We start from the raw sequence: 21381 nt of genomic DNA on the forward strand, positions 1-21381 counted from the left end.
TTCCGGTCTCTCCTCCTCTCTGTATATCTGACTTTGTAATAAAAATAAATAAATCCTAAAAAAAAAAAAATTAACAACAAATTGTGACTGAGCCTGGCCTAGCTGTCAGAACCCACATGGGTCTCTTCTAGTGACCAACTTAAAAAAAAATCCAATGATTTAAAATTTTTAATGATTTATTTATTTATTGTTTGAAATACTTCCAGAGAGAAGGAGAGACAGAGAGAGATCTTCCATCTGCTGGTTCACTCCCCAAATGGCCACAACAGCTGGAGCTGAGCTGATCAGAAGCCAGCAGCTTTTTCCAGTTCTCCCACATGGGTGCAGGGTCCCAAGGCTTTGTGCCGTCCTCGACTGCTTTCCCAGGCCACAAGCAGGGAGCAGGTTGGAAAGTGGAGCAGCTGGGGTATGAACTGGCACCCATGTATGATTCTGGCTCGTGCAAGGGGAGAACTTTAGTCACTATGCTACTGCACTTGGTCTGACTTTTAGATTTTTTAGAAATGAAAGACAATCTCCTCTGCTATTTGCAGGTCCTCCAACAGCCCTTGTGTCTTCCTTTATTGGTGAGGACTCTGGGCTTTCTCATGCCGTCACAGATACTTGCCCCAGTTACTTCTACCCGTGTGTTGCATTTATTCTTTTCCACATACCAGGCACATGAAGTGCATGGGCCCCCTATTTAACCTTTGAAGCTCCCTTATGAAGGGAGCGCTATCACTGTAGTTTCACCAAAGAGAATTGGAAGGGTTGAGTAACTTGCCAAGGGCATGGATTTAAGAAGATGGAGTCTCAGAATTGCAGCTCAAAAATTCAGACTTCTCCCCTTCTCTTCATCACACCACTTGTGGGGTTGGCAACCTTCTGCTCAGCATCATGGCTGCTCTCAGATCTCTTGTGAAACACAAGATCCTCCAAAAGAGTACCAAGAAGTCCATCTGGCACAATCCAAGTGATATGTCCACATTAGTGGTGGAAATCCAGATGTCCTGACAACAGGGTGCGGAGGAGGTTTGACAGCCACATCGTGACATCCGACACTGGTTGTGGGAGCACCAGGAATACAAAGCACAGGCTGCCCAGTGGTTTCCAGAAGTTCCTGCCCTACAGTGGCAAGGAGCTGCAGGTCCTGCTAATATGCAACAAATCTTACTGTGTGGAGATTGCTCAAAAGTTTCCTCCAAGAACAGCAAAGACAACGAGGAAAGAGCAGCCCATTTGGTCATCAGAGTCACCAACCCCAATGCCAGGCACAATGAACAAAATGAATAGACAACCTGAGTGCCATATTTTTATTTTTGTTTATATTAAACCTTGAGGGCCCGGTGGCATGGCCTAGCGGCTAAAGTCCTCGCCTTGAACGCCCTGGGATCCCATATGGGCGCCGGGTCGAATCCCGGCAGCTCCACTTCCCATCCAGCTCCCTGCTTGTGGCCTGGGAAAGCAGTTGAGGACAGCCCAATGCTTTGGGACCCTGCACCCGCGTGGGAGACCCGGAAGAGGTTCCTGGTCCCAGCATCGGATTGGTGCGTACCGGCCCGTTGCGGCTCACTTGGGGAGTGAATCATCGGATGGAAGATCTTTCTCTCTGTCTCTCCTCCTTTCTGTAGATCCGGCTTTCCAATAATAATAAAATCTTTAAAAAAAAATTAAACCTTTAAAACTGCAAAAAAAAAAAAAAAGTTCTGACTTATGTTCTTAAAAATTAAATTACCCAGGGCTGGTATTGTGGCATAGTGAGTTAAACTGCTGCTTGTCAATGGAAATCCAGCTACCCGACATCCAGTCTGGCTCCCTATTAATGAATCTGGAAAAGCAGCAGAAGAAAGTTCAGGTAAATGAGCTATCCCACCGATATGGGTGACCTGGTTGGAGTTCTGGCTCCTTCTGGTATCCAACGCACCTAATATGGCTGTTGTGGCCATTTAGGGACTGAACCAGTAGTTGGAAGATCCCTCAGCCTCTCCTTTATTGGTTAGCCTTTCAAAATACATAAACAGGGTCTGGTGTGGTAGTCTAGTGGCTAAAGTCTTCACCTTGCATATGCTGGGATCCCATACAGGTGCCAGTTCGTATCCTGGCTGCTTCACTTTCCCTCCAGCTCCCTGCCTGTAGCCTGGGAAAGCAGTTGAGGATGGCCCAAAGTTTTAGCACCCTGCACCCATGTAGGAGAGACCTGGAAGAGCTGCTGGCTCCTGACTTTGAATCAGCTCAATTTCAGCTGTTATGGCCACTTGAAAGTGGATGGAAGATCTTTCTCTCTGTCTCTCCTTCTCTCTGGAAATCCGATTTTACAATAAAAATAAATAAATCTTATAAAAATATATAAATAAACCTTCTTAAATTCCTCTTCATCATTGTATGAATTATGGATTCTTAGAGGAAAAGATTTTCTGGAAGAGAAAAAGCCTTTTTATTTTTAATTTCCCCTGTTTTAATTATTATCATATAATCATCATTTTATGATACAGTTCCACAGACCCTGGGATCTCCCGTTCCCCCTCCCCTAGCCACCATCCTCCTCACCCCGGACACTGAGTTCTCCCATATTATTACAACAACATAGTGACTTATATACAGTCATAAGTCTATCATTGTGGACATGGACAATGTCAGAGAGTATAGCATCCCATTGTCAAGACACATCCAGCAATTTCCTTGGGAGTCTATCCTTGATCTGGAAGTAGAGAAGCATCCTGTACCGTATCCTCACATCTGGACATGTCAGTCTCCACTACACAATCACTATAAATCCCCCCCAAGTGAAAAACCACAAAAAAAAAATCAAGAAGAGGAAGAAAAACAGAAATTTACAATGCGATGAAGTTAAACAACATCCCACTGGATATGATAGTCTCCATTACATGGTTACTATACATCCCATTACATGAAAATCCACAAAACAAAATCAATAATCAATAACAGGAAGAAAAAAATAGAAATTTGCGGGCCCAGTGTAGTAGCCTAGTGGCTAACGTACTTGTCTTGCATGCGCTAAGATCCCATATGGCTGCCGCGGTCCCATATGGCGGCCCTACTTCCTATTAAGCTCCCTAATTGTGGCCTGGGAAAGCAGTGGAGGATGGCCCAAAACCTTGGGGCTCTGCACCCGCATTGGCAACCCAGAAGCTCCTGGCTCCTGGCTTCAGACCAGCTCAGCTCTGTTGGTTGCAACTATTTGGGGAGTGAGCCAGTGGATGAAATATCTTTCTCTTTGTCTCACCTTCTCTCTGAAAATTTGTCTTCCAGTAAATAAATAAATAAATAAATAACAAAAAAGGAACATCCTTTCAAAGAAGCAGACAGTAGTAACCATAAGATGGCAAGCACATGATCTTACAACTATGATCTTACATGTATTCTGTATCCTTCTTGAGCACAGGGATACAATTCTAGACTTCTTCCCAGAGTCAACTACCATGCTTAATGGACCTGCATTTATACAGTTGAATGAAATGTCTGGAAATTGATTCTCTTTATTTTAATGATTCATTTGAGAGTCATAACGAAAGAGGGAAGGCAGGTTGTGGGGGAGAGAGAGAGGAAGAGAATGTTCATCCATTGGTTCACTCACCAAATGGCTACAACAGCCAGATCTGGATTCTTTATGCAGGCAGTGGTAACCCAAGCACTTGAGCCAGCATCTGCTACCTCCTAGGTGCATTAGCAGGAAGCCAGACTGGAAGTGGAGGAGCCAGGACACAAGTCTATTGGTTAATAGGCAGTGGTTTAATGCCCTGGATCACAGCATGGGCCACTGATTCTTTTTATTGTTGAGTGGATTAGGCAAAGGGTCAAAACTGCCTGTGGTTAGAACCCTAATGCTAATTACATTAAAGACATTGGAGTAGTGTCAGGCAAACTGTGACCAAAAGAACGAAACTATTAAAATGTGCAGTGAAATTTACACTGGGCTTAAAAAAGATTTTATCTGAGTTCTGAACTTCAGGAAATTCATTATCAACTAGGTGTGTTGTTTCCACATCGTATTTTCCCAGGAGGCAATGGGATAATTTATAAGCTAATGCTCTATATGTATCAGGCAAATTGGCTAGGTTTATTTTTTCCTTCAGCTACATAAGAAGAAAATAATAATCCCCACAGGTGTGCTTAGAATACTTGATTTTGTTAGAGGCTCCAGAAAATACGATGGAGAGAACCAAGCTGACTAAGCTTGTCCCAAGGCTTTCCATAACGTCTTCCCTTTTGCTTCCGTCCAACTCTTCCAACACACCTGTTCAGCCGGAGCTCTCTGGTTTGTGTCGGCTGCGCCCACTGCGCGGCCTTTCCTCTGCCCACGCTGCCCCACACTCTAGACCCCTCTCGGCTGAACTTCATCTGCAACAAGCGGTGCAGCCAACCAGCCCCACCGGCCTCCCCGGAGCCGCCCCCACCCGGGCTCCGCCCGCGACGGGAAGGGTTGGGCGAGGGGAGGGCCTCCAGGTGAGGCGCGGCCGCCTTGGGCCTCTCACTTCCGCCCAGGTGAGGGAGGGCCGACGGCGAGCCCTCCCGACCCAGGCTGCCACCCGCGCCTCCTCCGGACCAGGTAAAGCGTGGGACGCGCCGCGCGCCCCCCGTGTCCCGAGTTCCCGCCGTGTCCCCGCCGTGTCCCCGCCGTGTCCCCGGCCCGTCTTCCCCGCTCCGGGCGCGCGGCTCGCTGGCTCAGGGCTCCCGGGGCCATCCGAGGGGCCACACTAGCTGTGAGGGGAGCCCCTGAGAGCGCCCCCGCGGCGTCGGGAGGCGAGCCGGGGCGCCGGCCTCCCGTGCCCGGTCCGGTGACCTCACTGTGGTTCTTGTCCCGGTTCGTAGGGCCCGCGGCAGAGGCCGCCGGCGGGGGAGCCGCCCAGCCCCTGGAGGCCCTGGCGGCCTCTAATCTGGGTCCGCCGGTGTCCGGGAAGGGCGCGGGTGAGACTCGGTGTCCACTTGGGTGCCCCGTCTCCGGCACCCTCAGAGCCGGCGGAGCCCTTCGCCCACCGGTGACCGTGAACAGGTGGTGGCCGTCCCGGCCAGGGGTGGCCAGCGTCGGGGTGGGGGGCGGGGCTCCTGGCCCGCAGGCTAGTGGTCTCATAGCTGAGGCTCCGGGCCGCTTCGGAAAGAGCCGCGGGGGACTTGGCTGGATTCCTGTCCAGTAAAGCAGTTACGGACCCTTCACACCCTCCCGCACCGCGCAGGCCGAATCAGCCTGCTCCTGGGGTTTTCTCGGGGTTCTTGCGTCTGTTCCTTGTAAATGGTTTGTGACCGGGTGCCCCTGTCGGAGCCTTATTTCCCTAGGTGGTTGTTTGTCAGTGGCCATGGGTAGGCGCGCAGCAAGTGTTGCTTACACTGACCAAGCAACCTTTTGGAGAACTTTGGAATAAGGTGTCAGTTTCACCGAGCTGGACTATCCGCATTCTAGGCCGGCTGAACGCCTATTGGCTGCCGACTTATTGACACAACTGTTTGAAAAGGAGAGGGAGGCCTGGGAGTGAAAAACTACAGTCTCTGCTTTGCTGGGTTAGAACTAGTTAGGTAACCAGTTTGGATGCCTGTCTCGGACCCTAGCAGCCTTTATAAAGATCATTTCATAGCTTACATAACTAGAAGCTTAATGAATAGGGAAACGGAAAGTGCTGTGGATAAGAACTTCTAATATGAATCAGGCCAGAGCTGAGCGAACCCGAACCCGAAGCCCGGAGCCAGGAACCAGGAGCTTCTTCCTGGTCTTCCAAGCAGGTGCAAAGGTCCCAAGGCGTTGGGCCATCCTTGAGTGCTTTCCCAGGCCACAAGCAGGGAGCTGGATGGGAAGTGGAGCTGCCGGGGTTAGAACCGGCACCCATATGGGATTCTGGCTTATTCAAGGCAAGGACTTCAGGCATTAGGTTACCGTGCTGGCCCGAAAATAGTTTTTTCTAAGTTGAAAAGAAATTGTGTTTGGTGCTCATCTGTGTTTAATCGTGCTTTGATAAATTCAAGTCGTATATTAGTATTTTTAAAAAAGTATTTATTTTATTTTTATTGGGAAGGCAGATATACAAAGAGGAGGAGAGACAGAGAGGAAGAGCTTCTGTTCTTTGATTTACACCTTAAGCAGCTGCAACAGCCAGAGCTGTGCCCATCTGAAACTAGGAGCCCGGAGCCTCTTCCGGGTCTCCCACACAGGTGCAGGTTCCCAAGGCTTTGGGCTGTCCTCGACTGCTTTCCCAGGCCAGAAGTAGGGAGCTGGATGGGAATCGTAGCTGCCGGGATTAGAACTGGTGCCATTATGGGACCCCAGCATGTGCAAGGTGAGGAGGACTTTTAGCCACTACGCTACAGCACCAGCCCGTATATTAGTATTTTTATAACCATAAAGCTAATATTTTCATTATAGAAAAATTGGATAGACTTGTCAAAAATAGAAAAAGCTCATAGAAATGCTTTCCTCCACTATTTGTGAAATAACATTAATAACCATTTCAACTTGCCTTTTTAAAGTTAGAAAGAAAAATATGGGACCCGGCGCCGTGGCCTAGCAGCTAAAGTCCTCGCCTTGAACACGCCGGGATCCCATATGGGCGCCAGTTCTAATCCTGGCAGTTCTACTTCCCATCCAGTTCCCTGCTTGTGGCCTGGGAAAGCAGTCAAGGATGGCCCAAGACCTTGGGACCCTGCACCTGTGTGGGAGACCTGGAAGAAGTTCCCGGTTCCCGGGTTCGGATCGGCGCAGCACTGGTGGTTGCGCTGTCTTGGGGAGTGAATCATCGGACAGAAGATCTTCCTCTCTGCTTCTTCTCCTCTCTGTATATCTGACTTTGTAATAAAATAAATAAATCTTTTAAAAAAGGAAAAAACATATGTATATTTTCTCATAGTGCATCTACTTTTAGAACCGTGTGATTCTGAGACAGCTTAGCATTTCCTGGTCCCTGTGTGTGTGTGTTTATGTTTAACTATAGCATTTAAAAATTATCCATCTGCTGGATAGCCAGTGGGTCTAAAATGACTTGCTTTGTTGAAGTTTAACAAAAATTGGGTTGTGGGAATCACAGAGGAGTTTTATTGTGTACTTAACACTTTGCTCACCTTGATAGTAATTTTTTCTTTTAAATTTTAAAAACAGGGTATTCTACCTTAATCTTAGAAAATACAAAATAAATAAAAATTACGTTTTTTTTTTCTTATTTAGTATTTCTGTGCAGATGTAATGCTTTTTCAAAACCTCTTAAATTCTGGTGTTAATGGAGAGACACTCAGTAGCTGTCAGTTGCCCTTTCTTTAGTCGGTGGGGTAGATTGAACGTGGCAGTGGCACACACTTGTGTGTGTATCTTTCTGTGCTTATACAACTGGACAGCACGTTGAGTTTGCACACATGGGATTAGGTCCGTTAACTGTATGACTTTTGGTGACTCAGTGAGGACTGGTTCTCTGTTTTCCTAGTTGTAAATGATCTACCTCACTGATGCTGGAACAGGTTGGAAGGAAGTGGGTTTCCAGAACGGATCTTGTAAATCTATGTACTGATACCCCCACTCTTTGTTCCTCTGCTTTGAAATGCTGATACCGCTATAGAGATTTTAACAAAAATTTAGAATAATTCTGCTTTGTGAGCATTTTTGCTTTGATAGTTTTTGAGATGCAAGGTTTAGAGATGGAATGAATTGATAAATGAAGGTTTTTTTTTTTTTTTTTTTTTCTGAAAACACTCTTCAGGGATCTCCCTGAAAGCTTTGCTGTCAGTACAGTAACCCACACACGTATATGTGGTAATCAGGTTAGACTAGTTGGGATTCAGATGGGCTGGAAGTGGTCCTACATATCAGGGAAGAGAATTGATGTTAAAAAAAACCCTAAAAATTACAATTTTAACTGCTTTATATAGTTTAAGGATAGTTTGTGTATAGTAGCTTAAATAAAACACAAACAGAGCATTCATAATCCAGAAATCTGGCACGTTTCACACTTTAAAACATTTTTAGTGCAAATGGAATGACACTGCAAATGGAAAATTTCATTTTTGAGTTGAGGTCAAAATGCAGTCACATTAAAAATACTGTGCAGAATTCTGTCACGCTGTTTGTAAAAGGTGTATAGGAAATGTAAATGAATTTAGTATTTGAATTTGGGCTCCATTCTCAAGGTATCTCATTAAGTATATGAAAATATTCCAAAGTTTGAAAACATCCAACATCCAAAACACTTCTACTCCAAAGCATTCCAAATGTTCAACCTGTGTTAAAATATTTTATTATTTTTTTCTTTCCCTTTTTTTATTTTTGTGAGGGTAGAGGAAACTGTGGTTCATCTATTTCTGTTGTCTGACAATGGTTAGAAAACAGCAGGAGTGTGTTCTTTTTCATTTGTTTATTTAGAAGGCAAACTTAGAGGGGAAAAACGGATCTTCAGACACTGGCTTACTCCTGAATGGTTGCAGTGACCACAGCCATGCCCTACCTGGGCAGGAGGCAGGAACTCTATGTGTGAGGTGGCACCCAAGCTCTAGTGCCACCTGCAGTTACTTTTCTGGGCACATTAGCAGGGACCTGGATCAGAAGTGGAGCAGTGGGGTCTTGAGGTGCTGCTAATATGGGATACTGGTGTAACAGATGGCAGTTTAACCAGCTGTGCCATGGTGCCACTAGAGTATATTTGCCTCCCACCTATCTTTAAAAAGTAGAATTAGACAATTATGCTGGCGTACTTGGATAGTTAGCACACATTTGGCATTAACCAGACCCAGAATGCGTGCGAACTATTAGCTGCTTTTCTCTTGGCAGTGTAGCACTTGCCTAGCTGCAATGCTACCTAGACAGTTTCCTACAGCTGGGAAATATATTTATTCTTTAGATAATTCAGTTTACTGAAGCACATACACTCTTGTTTATAAGTGATGATTTAAGTTACAATCCCTCTCTGTAATATCATCTCTTGTATTCATTGCATTTATACCTACGGGCTTTAGATCAGTACTTCCCAACCCATCAGTATTGAGAACAAGGGATTAGAAACATTCTGAGCTTTGTACTCCAAAGGAAGCAATAGAAGCTTAGAGCTACCTCTGGGCCTCAATATTTGAATAACTTCTGAAATGATGACTTTATTTACTCTTAATAGCTTGTTGATTCTTCAAACTCTCTGGTTCTTTGAGCCTTGGGAAATTCCCAATGGTGAGTTATATGGTATCTAATTGTGAGCTGCGCAATTTGCACGTGCAGTTAGAGGCAAAGTAACTGTGTTTTCCCAAAGAGATTGCCAATGATCTTCTGAAGTTTCAAGATAGATGTTTCAGATGTCTTGTTCAGTCTGTAGCAGCTAACTTCATTTTTGTTAGCTCTTGTGAGTCTGAAAAATGTGTTTCCCAGGGACTTTAGTTTGTTTTAAATCTGTATCTGAGGAGGTTAATAATCTTTTCAGTTTTTTTCAACCAGAAATTTCAATTGAATTAAATTTTTATTTCTTGCATCAGCTTTTTTCAATTCTTCCATTAAGTGGTGATGGCTAAGGACATGGGTTTTAAAGAAAACCACAATAATATAATTTCCTTCAATAGAATCCTATAGATAGGAAGAATTCATGATGCAGACTGTCTTGATCAATGATGGTGTGGAAGTTGCTGAGTGTAATAAACTTACTGTTTTTGGAAGCTGTATGACTGTTGGGGGTGGACTGTGATGTTTCAGTATCTACGCTATGACTGATGGTGGGTGACGTTTCGATGACAAGTGAGACTTGGCATTATTATTATTATTATTATTATTATTATTATTGTTATTGAATGAACTTGAAATTCCATTCTACAAGCCCTGTTCGTTTCTTGGCAAAATAGTTCGATTTGTTTAGTTGAAGATTTCCTGACTGGGAGACTAGGTTTCATTTTGTTTGGGTAGTGCTTGCTGGGTGTTCAGTTGTAGAGTTGTTTGTATTTCTTTCTCCCCTGGTCATATACAATCAGAGTTTCAGACCTCTTCCCTAGGTATCACCTAAAACCATGCAGTTGTGTTAATTTTATGACCTGTTTTGTTTATATAGTTTTTATTAAAAGTATGAGCTAGAGATTCCACCTGTGATGGTGGCATTCCTGATCAGAGCCCCATCTGAGCTCAACTTATGATCTGGAGCCTTGCTAATGAGTCTGGGAGACAGCACATGATGATGGGTGCTCGGGCCCCTGCCACCCACATTGGAGACCCAGATGGAGTTCTAGGTTCCTGGTTTGATCTGACTCAGTGTTGCCTGTTGGGGCTATTTGCATAAACTAGTAGACAGAAAATATCCTTTTTTTTTTCTTTATATCTATCTGAGTCACTCTTCTTTTCAAACGAACAAACAAATAAATACATAAATCTATCTTAGCAAATATGTTAAGTCAGAAGATTGGATAGCCAACCAGTTTGTACGTTTAACCTCTACCAAGGGATATTCAAGGTGATCCATTAGGAAGGTGAGAATATGACGGAGAAACTTCATTTAAGTCTTTCCCTTTCATGAAGTTTCTATTTTATGTATATTTTAAAAACACATATAGCATATTAGTATGTTTATAATGATAACGAAATTGTAGTGTATGGTCAAATGTGTGTTTAAAAAGGTTTGAAAACTTTCAATGTACAATGTTACCAGATTTGTGCTTTTTTCCTTTTTTTCTTATATTTTTGACAATCTTTACATAGGGTAAAAAGGTTCGAGGGCTATAGGAAAGTGTAAGACTATTATTTCCACATTGTTTCTTCATGTATCTGAGGTAAAGGGGGACACTGAGGGAGAAGCCCCACCCAGTCTCCCACCCACCCCAGGTCCCGGATGTGGGGCATGCTCTGAGATACTTGCTTAAGTGGTTTTGATAGTTCACTAGTTATGAATTGCTGCCAATCTTGCCACTCCAAGCACGATGAGGTCGTTGAAGAATCCACTGATGGACATAGTCCATCATAGAGTCTCCATTTGCCCAGTATTTCGCTGTCAACATATAGCTGACGTGGTTGATTGACTTGTTCTGTCTTCTGTCTTTTCTTGGCTAGGGTTCTGAGTCTGGCATTTCGATTGGGGAGATCCCCAAAGAAATTTTGTCTGAGGTGTTCCCAGACCAGATTCTTGTATGTACTAGCAAGCACAGGGCCCAGCACAGTCCATCTCCCTGATCATCTGGTGGTTGCAATTGTTGGGTTGGTTCTGCTTTCAGCTCTGACTTCCACTGGAACCAATGGGTGTTGCAGTCCAGTCTGATTCTGCCCAGCACATACTCGGCCCTCGCATAAACCAGTGGGAGCTGCAGCCTAGTTGGAGAGACCCGCAATAACCCCCACTAGGCCTGCCCCCTTCCAGAGTTGTGTTTTTAAAGTAGAAATCTGGGCTCAGTGTGTCTGTATTTAAAAGCTTTTGTTTGCTTCCCGTGGCCTACATAATAAAGATCAGTGTGTTGTATAGTATTCACAAAATCCTCTCAAAGTAGCCTGTCTAAATAGTGCTTCTCCAACAGCAGTTGTGAAAGATGGGGAGGGGGTTGCCCTTCCCAGTCTTTCAAAAAGTGATATTCTCCCCAAAGAAATAACTAGGGAAATAAAAATTTAAAAAGATGTACAAAACATAAGTCAAGTTTTGCTCCTGGCTCCTGGCTTTTGGCTTAGCTCCACCTGCTGTGGCCACTTAGGGAGTGAAGCAGAATCTGCCTTTCCAATGAAAATAAATGATTTTTTTTTTAACTTACAAAGTATAATATATACATTTTGCTCTGTCATTGCAAGAAAACATTTTTTTCTTTTTTTCTTTTTAAGATTTATTTTATTTTTATTGCAAAGTCAGATATACAGAGAGGAGGAGACAGAGAGGAAGATCTTCCTTCGTCCACTGGTTCAATCCCCAGGCAGCTGCCAATGGCTGGCTGGAGCTGAGCCGCTGCTAAGCCAGGAGCCAGGAGCATCTTCAGGGTCTCCCAGTTGAACCATGGTGCTGGGCCCAGGAAATTTTCTAACTCTCTCCATTTCCATACTTAGCTGTTTGAGGATCAATTGTCAATTCACAGTCCATGCTTGGAGTGATACTGGTTTAAATGACTTTTTTCCCCTTTCTGCTATAGCCAGAGACCTACTGGATAGCTTAGAATTCGATTATTTTTTCCCCCAGAAAGTCATGTGGCCTCTGGGCTAGAAGTGTGTGAGGGTCACATGAGAACTTGGTAGAAATGCTTGTTATTATTTAGGGCCTATGTTAGGCCTGTTGAAATGAGGGGTCTGGCAACAGGCGTTTTAACAGACTCTGCAAATGATTCTGATACATTCTGATGCCTGCAAACTCTAGAGGGAGGACCCTATACAAGAGTACCTCAAAAAGCCCATGGGAAATGGAATGGAACAGTTGTTTTGATGCAAAACTGTTTTTAAATATTGCTGCATCGTATTTTAAATATAATACATGCTTTACGTGAATTTTTTGAAGATCACTGGTTGTCATTCAAACTGGGACACTCTTGAGTGAAATGGAGCATTCCTAATGATGCTGGTTAGACTGCAGTTTGATAGTGTCTTGGGTAAATGAGTGCTTTTCTACTTCATTTCTTTTTCTTTTCATCCCAGTGTTCCAAGGGTTCTGGACAGGGTTACTAACCTGCCTTTATCTCAGTGTAAATGCCTATGGCGTTGTTAACCATCCCAGTGTGTGTCTTGTTGTATATCTCTTTTTCATTCTCATTAGACTAGCTTATCCATCCTCATCTTTTTATTTTTAAAATTTTTTACTTAATTTTTAATTTTTACTATATATTTTGTTATATTTTATTTTTTCTGTTTTATTAGCAAATTAATATTTCTTAGATAAAATTCAACAGAACTGTAAAAAGTCGTAATTTGTAAAGTGTAACTTTTTAAAACGTCTCTTTCCTGATTTCTACTTTCTGGAGGAAATCACTATCATTAAATTGATTTTCCTTCCAAACATGATTTCTAGAAATCTTGAAATCTACATACACACACAGCGGCCTTTTTTTTTTTCCTTACAAAGATGTGAACATAATCCACATATGCTGAAAGTCCCTGTTTTTCCCAATCTCTTGTGTGTATTGTCTCACATCCCCATGTTAACACAAAGGGTTGGATTGTCAAGGTTTGTTCGCATGAGTGCCCAGCTTCTTACCCAACTTCAGACCTTCCTCAAGTTCTGAGAGCACAGGCGGGAGCCACACACCCGCACGCAGACATCATGCATGCACTCCTTCCTGGAGGAACGCCTAGCCAGCAGGCACAGCCTTTAGTCTCAGTGTCTTCCACAAGAGGACATGCTTCTGCTGTTAACGTGCTTAAACTACTTAGTTACATGCAGATTAATATGCAGTTATTTATCAGTGTAGATTTGAAAACATTTTACTGCATTTAATCTGTTTCTAGAAGTAAAATTTGAGTTCAGGACATTTTTTTGTTGTTGTTGCAGAGTAACAGACAAGTTCTGGAAGATTTCCCCTGGGGAAGCCTTTCTGTCTTGGCAGTTTCCATTAGTAACACAAGTAGGAAATGCCTGTGATTATCTCCCGTTTTCCAGCCAGCCATGCTCTCCAGTTCCTTAAATTCTCAGATTATTTACTAGAGGCAGTTAGGACAGACCAGATAGATCATGACATTTTAAAATAAGGGATTCTGGGTTATCTTTTGTGAGGGAGCCTGCACTCAAGCTGAAGGAATGAGGGACAGGCTTGGTATTAACTGTTTCCTCCTCGGTCCTTTGCACTACACTCAGACCATAGTTGTTTTGGTAACTGATTACTTTTGATGGTGTAATTTTTCCAGAAGTTTCACTGTTTAAAACCACAAAATAAAATCCTGGTATGTACTTGTTTGTGCTTTTCTGTAAGTAGTTCTTTTAAAAACATATTTGTTTATTTATATTTACTTTAAAAACAGAATAACAAAGAAATCAAAGACAGAGATCTCCCATCTGCTGGTTCACTCCCTAAATACCTACAATAGGCAAGGCTGGGCCAGGCTGTAGCCAGGAGGAGAGAATTTTATCTGATTCTCCCACTTGAGTTTCAGGGACACAGTAACTTGACCTTCTGCTGCTCAGGGTGTGCATTCCCAAGAAACAAAGAGGAAGTGGAGCTGGGAGTTAAACCCAAAACCCAGTAACTCTGATATGGGTGTAGGTGTCCCAAGTGGCTGCTTGATCACTGCACCACCAGGTTCATCCTTGGGAAGTATTTCTAGGACCTAGTGCAATGGCTCACTTGGCTAATTCTCCCCATCAAGCACCAGGATCCCACATGGGTGTTAGTTTGTGTCCCGTCTGCTCCATGCCCATCTAGCTCCCTGCTTGTGGCCTGAGAAAGCAGCAGAAGATGGCTTAAAGCTTTGGGACTCTGCACCTGCGTGATAGCCAAGAAGCTCCTGGCTTCGGATCATCCTACTTCTAGCCATTGCGGTTACTTTGGGAGTGACCTAGCAGATGGAAGATCTTTCTGTCTCTCCTTCTTTCTGTAAATCTGCCATTACAATAAAAGTAAATAAATCCGTAAAAAAATTTCCATAGGAGATACACTCAGAAGTAGAAATTCGGGGTAAAGGAGAATGTAAATGTAAAAGATAATGACACATTTATGGAAACCACTAAGTTATCTTGCAAAAAATTGTGCGAATGTATACTTCTCTCTGTTTTTCCATGATGTTTAGAGTATAGCCTATTATTAATCATTAATGAATTAGTAAATGTTATATTAACGCAGTAAAAATTGGTGTCTTACCATCTTAGTCTGCATTTTTAAAAAAACTTTATTTTATTTTTCTTGCAAAGTCAGATATACTGAGAGGAGAGACAGAGAGGAAGATCTTTTGTCCAATGATTCACTTCCCAAGTGACCACAACGGCTAGTGCTGTGCAGATCCGAAGCCAGGAGCCAGGAATTTCCTCCAGGTCTCCCATACGGGTGCAGAGTCCCAAGGCTTTGGCCATCCTTGACTGCTTTCCCAGGGCCCAAGCAGGGAGCTGGATGGGAAGAGGAGCGGTCGGGATTAGAACCGTGCCAAGGCGAGGACTTTAGCCACTAGGTCACTGCACTGGGCCCTACATTTTTTGATTTATGCAATTTGATGTATGAATGAGCACCAAGTTGCTCTTATCAGTCGTTTTGGGTTCTATGCTGCATGAAATGAAGGACAGTATTACTGGGGAGTACCTTTCCTTGCTCCAGGTTACCTGTTAGAGGGGCCTGAGAGGTTGCTAGTTGGACTCTGAGCACATTGGGTGGGGTGTGATGTTCACTTGTTATAACTCCCATTAAATTCCACTAACATTTGGATGGCATGCTTGGCCCTTTTGTCAGTGCCGAGGGCATCCTTTATTGGTCTTTTGTTATGCTCTGTAGTTTAATGATCTTGAATTAGATGAAGATCCTATTCAGCTAATGTATCCAGCTTGCTGCCGAGAAATTTTGATCATACAATACTTATACTTATTTGATGGTTCATTATAATAGTATATCGCCATTAAAAATGATTAATGTGAAATTGTTGTTTGGATTTAACATGAAGTTTTGCTAGCTTTTTGAGTTTTGATAACATTACATGTTAAGCTAATTTGAGCCAATCTCTGCAATTTAAAAAACATTATTTATAAACGATGCCAGCTTGGACAGTTTCCTGCTGGAGATTCAGAAAAACAGTAGGCATCTGGGATAATTTGTGTATTTTAGACATTTTCTTTTAAAATCTCTTCCAAAGTCTCAATTTCTTAATTAGGATCGTCTTCAGATCAGAATCTTTTACAAAAAAAGTACTTTATTAAAGTTTATTTTTGTACAATAAAAATATGCCCATTTAAATTGTATAATTCGGTGAATTTGACACATGTATACATCTGTGTAACAGTGCCTCATCCAAATAATAGAACATTTCTATTAGCCCAAAAAGTTCTGTGGAATCCCTTCCTAGTGGAGGAGAGGAAAATTATCTTGGGCCGGGTGCAGTACCCTATTGGTTAAGGTCCTTGCCTTGCATGCATTGCGATCCCATATGGGTGCCAGTTCCTGTCCTGGTTGCTCTACTTCCCATCCAGCTCCCTGCCTGTGGCCTGGGAGAGCAATCGAGGACGGCCCAAGGCCTTGGGACCCTGTGCCCACATGGGAGACATGGAGGAAGTTCGTAGCTCCTGGCGTTGGATTGGCTCAACTCCAGCCATTGTGACTACTTAGGGGTTGAATCAGTGGACTGAAGATCTTCCTCTCTGTCTCTCCTTCCCTCTATGAATCTGATTTTCCGCTTCGGGCCGGTACGCGCCAATCCGATGCCGGGAACCAGGAACCTCCTCCGGGTCTCCCACGCGGGTGCAGGGTCCCAAAGCTTTGGGCCGTCCTCGACTGCTTTCCCAGGCCACAAGCAGGGAGCTGGATGGAAAGTGGAGCTGCCGGGATTAGAACCGGCGCCCATATGGGATCCCAGGGCTTCCAAGGCGAGGACCTTTAGCCGTTAGGCCACGCCGCCGGGCCCATCATATGTTTTTAACATGGTGCCTTCCTAAGGAAATAAAAACCCAGAGAAATGGTAAACCTGATTGAGAACTGTAAAAAGGCGTGATAGGGCCTAAAGGGGTTTGGGCTAAGGGTGGTAACTGGAGGGAAATAGCAAGACCTGTTTGAGATTCCTGCTTGCATCCTTCTGTCTGTGGAACGTAAGTTGCCCGTGTCCTCTGGGCAGAGACAAGGTGTTAATATGGAGATGACCTACTTCACGGGAAGTCTTCCCTGCACCTACCATTTCTCAGATTCCTTTCAGCATAAAATATTCAACATACCCATACCATATTTTAGAGTAGCCTGTTCTGAGCTCTGTCACCTGTCAACTCTCCCTCCCTCCCCCTCACACCAGGCAATCTAGTCCATTTCCTGCACTTCATGTGGAAGGAACGGTATCATTTATACCATTTTTTGGGTATGTATATCGGCTATCCCTCCCTTCCAATGCTGGAGTACTTCAGAAAGTTTTTGGAAAAACGAAATTAAGGGATATTAATTTAGGGCAAAAATTGAAATCCTGGTGTAATTTTATGTAATATAGATTTTTGTTAACTTCTTGAAGGCAACCTATGTTATTTTTGAGATGTATCCCTGTGTGTATCTGTGACCTTTTTAATTTTTATTTCTAGGAGTTGTATGGGATACCTCAAGAATTTCATGGAGTGGTGGAATTTGCAGATTAAAAATAAAAAACTTTATTGTTTGAACCATTGTCTATCAACTTTGAAATTAAGTGTTGATGCTAACCATTTAGTCCATCCCTGGAAATTTAGTCATATGTACAGGTAGTTTTCTGTGTGTGCGTATGTTTAACATTATTAACTGAATAAAAATTAGTGCCCTTGAAATGTATCTAAAAACTGGGAAACAGAAAGATATCAGAAGGCTTCAAACCATGACTGTAAGTTGGATGTCTGGTGATGTTCCTTGACATTTATATGAATTTTCCCTTAGTTAAAGAGAGGAGTGAGCTGAAGTGCTGTGGTAACGCACTCTCACAGCCAAGTTTTCTTGCTGAAGTTTCTGTTAACTTTCTCAAACCACTCATAATAAACAGATGTCATATGCTCTCTGGCCTTTCAGAAAGTCAGCAGATGTAAATTCCTTGAGTGTTCCAAAATATTGGTACTATGACTATTTTTTATAAAAGATTTATTTTTATTGAAAAGACAGAAAGATCCTCTGTCTACTGGTTCAATCCCCAAATGGCCATAACAACTGGAACTGAGCTAACCCAAAACCAGGAGCCAGGAGCTTCTTCCGAATTTCCCAAGTGGAGCCAGGACCTAAGGCTTTGAGTGATCCTCTATTGCTTTCCTAGGGCACAAACAGGGAGCTGGATGGAAACGGAGAAAATGGGACACAAATCTGTGGCCGTATAGGACAGTGGTGTTTTCAAATGGAGGATTAGTCGGTTGAGCAATCCTGCAAGCTCCTTGTTCCAGATTTCCATCAGAGGCTCTGCTGGTGTCAGTAAGTGATCTGGCCCAGGCAATTTTGAGACTAAAGAAGTGCAAAATTTGCTGCATTTTAATTTTCAGTTGAATTGTGTAAACGAAACCAATGGAAGCTACCAGGATATCTATGTCTATTATTTATGCTTCTTTTTTTTTTTTTTTTAAGTTTTATTCATGTTATTACAGCCAGATATACACAGAGGAGGAGAGACAGAGAGGAAGATCTTCCGTCCGATGATTTGCTCCCCAAGTGAGCTGCAATGGGCCGATGTGCGCCAGTCCAAAGCTGGGAACCTGGAACCTCTTCCGGGTCTCCCACGTGGGTGCAGTGTCCCAATGCATTGGGCCGTCCTCGACTGCTTTCCCAGGCCACAAGCAGGGAATTGGATGGGAAGTGGAGCTGCCGGGATTAGAACCAGCGCCCATATGGGATCCTGGGGCATTCAAGGCGAGGACTTTAGCCACTAGGCCACGCCGCCGGGCCCTATTTATGCTTCTTTTTAGCATCTGTTTTCTTAAGTCATGAACCAGGTTGATCTTTTTCACTGTAAAATAATATACAGTCTTCGTTTTCTGCATCATTTTGTGCCTTTTTAAAAATGGTAAACAGCTGATTTCTTTGGAGCATTTTCCCTATGAATGATTCATAAGGCATTAGTAATTTCATCATTAATTTGATGTGTGTTCTTCAATTTTAGCAGAAATCATGTTACTTTGATGGGGTGATTGTTTTCTGACATATCTTACCCTTCTTGGAGCCTCAAATTAGATCCTGTTCATATGTGTTACGACAAGGTAGTGTGGGATTTTTTTGGGGGTACAGAAACATGAAATCTGGGCCTGGGTAGTAGCCTAATGGCCTAAATCCTCGCCTTGCACGCACCTGGATCCTGTATTGGCACTGGGTCTAATCCCGGTGGCCCTGCTTCCCATCCAGCTCCCTGCTTGTGGCCTGGAAAAGCAGTTGAGGATGGCCCAAAGCCTTGGGACCCTGCACCTGCGTGGAAGACCCATCTGAAGCTCTGGGCTCCTGGTTCTTGACTTCCGATTGGCTTAGTTCCACCATTTTGGCCACGTGGGTAGTGAACCAGCGGATGGAAGATCTTCCTCTCTGTCTCTCCTCCTCTCTGTATATCTGACTTGCCAACAGCAACAACAAAACAAGTACAAAAACATATGAAATCTATGAGCAATTTTAATTTGTATTTCTTGTCCATGAAACTTTTGAAGCTCTCCTTATATTAAATAAGATTTTATACATTTATTCGTTATTTGTACATTAAATGTATTTCTTGGACATTTACAAATAAAAATGCTATGAACTTTTGTACATAGGTCTTTTTGTGGATATATGTTTATCTGTCTTGGGAATATTTATTAATGAAAGTACAAGGCTATGAATGAATTATTTTTAACTTTGTGACAAACTGCCAAATAATTTTCTAAAGTGATTGTACTGATTTATACTCGTGTTAGTAATATGTGGTAGCTCTAGTCTCTTCATAGTCTCATCAACAGCGTCATTTTTTAAAAAAAGATTTATTCATTTTTTTTTAAAGATTTATTTATTTTTGTTACAAAGTCAGATATACAGAGAGGAGGAGAGATAGAGAGGAAGATCTTCCATCCGATGATTCACTCCCCAAGTGAGCGCAATGGCTGGTGCTATGCTGATCCGAAGCCAGGAGCCAGGAACTTCCTCCAGGTCTCCCATGTGAGTGCAGGGTCCTAAAGCATTGGGCCATCCTCGACTGCTTTCTCAGGCCACAAACAGGGAGCTGGATGGGAAGAGGAGCTGCCGGGATTAGAACCGGCACCCATATGGAATCCCGGCATGTTCAAGGCGAGGACTTTAGCTGCTAGGCCATGGACCGGGGCCCAGATTTATTCATTTTTACTTGAGAGACAGATTTACAGAGATTTACAGAAATCTTCATCTGGTGGTTCTTTCCCATAATGGCCAATGGCCACAGTGGCTGGAACTGAGTTGGTTTGAAACCAGGAGCCTGGAGCTTCCTCCAGGTCTCCCAGGTGGGCAAGGTTCCAAGGACTTGGGCCATCCTCCACTGCTTTCTCGGGCCACTCACAGGAAACTGAATCAGAAGTGGAGCATCCGAAACACGCACCAGCACCCACGTAGGTTTCTGGGGTTATAGGCATAGGCTTGGCCTGCTATGCCATGGCACTTGCCCTGGGATGTTCAAATTTTTAATTGTAGGCTTCATATTGGATATATGAACATCTCCTTGTGATATAAATTTAAATTTCACTGAGTATAGTATTTTTGTGAAGAATATTCTGGAGGTTGTCCTTAATTTTCAACTGTAGATACCTATTACTAATAGAAAATCTGTTCTTTGTGTGTTTTTAAAATGTTCTATAGGTGATTTACAAGTGATTGCAGAGTATAATTCAAAATGCCTGAAAATCCTGCTACAGGTAAACCAGAAACATAATTTTATTATTTAATTATTCAAAAATGGAATGAAAACATGGTATTTAATTTGTACTCTGGTTATCCTTCTTCAAGATAAACTGCAGGTCCTGCAGGTGCTCGAGCGCCTAAAGATGAAGTTACAGGAGAAGGGTGACACTTCTCAGAATGAGAAGCTATCTATGTTTTGTGAGACACTGAGGAGTCCTCTCTTCAACCAGATCCTCACCCTTCAGCAGTCCATCAAGCAGCTGAAGGGACAGGTGAGTCACCTAACAGGGTTTATGCTGATGGAGTCAAGCAGCAAGGGAAGGTCCTTGCAGGAGACAGGCTGTATCTGCATGCTCAGTACGGCAGATGCATATGACCCCTTGGTAGCATTGGTAGGGCTGGTTGAAAATTGTTGAACATGAACTTTGCATTTGAATTTGAAATATAGTTTTTGTATACAGTTGAATGTGTAATGGCCAGAGGCCTTGAGAATTCTCAACATCTTCATAATTACGTAGTGCTTAATTTGAAGGTATTTTCTTTGTGAAGTCTTTCTTTAGCAAGAAGATCATCATGTAGAACACATTGTAGTTATCAAGTAATTACTGTTTCTTATTGTGGGTATTCTGACTCAAAATTTCTTGGAATCAGTCTACTGGTGTTTTAGTGTTTATCTGTGCTTTCTCTGCTTACATTACAATACTGCCTGTACTCCTTAGGCTCCACATCATTGCTATTGGATTAAAGGACACATAGCACTTCTTCTTTTTCTTTTTTTTTTAAGATTTGTTTCATTAATTTGAAAGCCAGTTTTAGAGAGAGCGAGAGACAGAGACACAGAGATCCTCCTTGTTTTAGTTCATTCTTCTAAATGGCTAAAGTTGCCTGGCCTGGGTCTGGCTGAAGCCAGGAGCCTGGAACTCCATTTGTGCGTCTCATGTGAGTGGTCAGGGTCCAAGTGCTTGGGATCTTCTTTAACTGCTGCTGTTGATGTATTTACAGGGAGCTGAGATGGATTGTGACGTTGCAGGCTGTAGCTTAACCCATGGTGCC

The 21381-nt window shown here is 43.1% G+C and overlaps 1 protein-coding gene and 1 pseudogene across 4 annotated transcripts in view; both read left to right on the forward strand.

Annotated features, from left to right (window-relative positions):
* Positions 1 to 876: 876 nt before the first annotated feature.
* On the forward strand, positions 877 to 1272 carry LOC101533184 (large ribosomal subunit protein eL32-like; annotated as a pseudogene).
* Positions 1273 to 4434: 3162 nt separating this feature from the next.
* Positions 4435 to 21381, forward strand: part of PATJ (PATJ crumbs cell polarity complex component) — a 369444-nt gene continuing 352497 nt past the window's right edge. For all 4 annotated transcript variants that reach the window (XM_058657334.1, XM_058657354.1, XM_058657340.1 and 1 more), the window contains exons 1-3: positions 4435 to 4546; positions 20287 to 20342; positions 20434 to 20600. In XM_058657334.1, coding sequence (XP_058513317.1) covers positions 20321 to 20342; positions 20434 to 20600 — 189 coding nt within the window. In that variant the 5' untranslated portion in view covers positions 4435 to 4546; positions 20287 to 20320. The remainder of the gene's footprint in view (positions 4547 to 20286; positions 20343 to 20433; positions 20601 to 21381) is intronic.

This window comes from Ochotona princeps, chromosome 2 (assembly GCF_030435755.1).
Source record: "Ochotona princeps isolate mOchPri1 chromosome 2, mOchPri1.hap1, whole genome shotgun sequence".
NCBI classification, from domain to species: Eukaryota; Metazoa; Chordata; class Mammalia; order Lagomorpha; family Ochotonidae; genus Ochotona; species Ochotona princeps.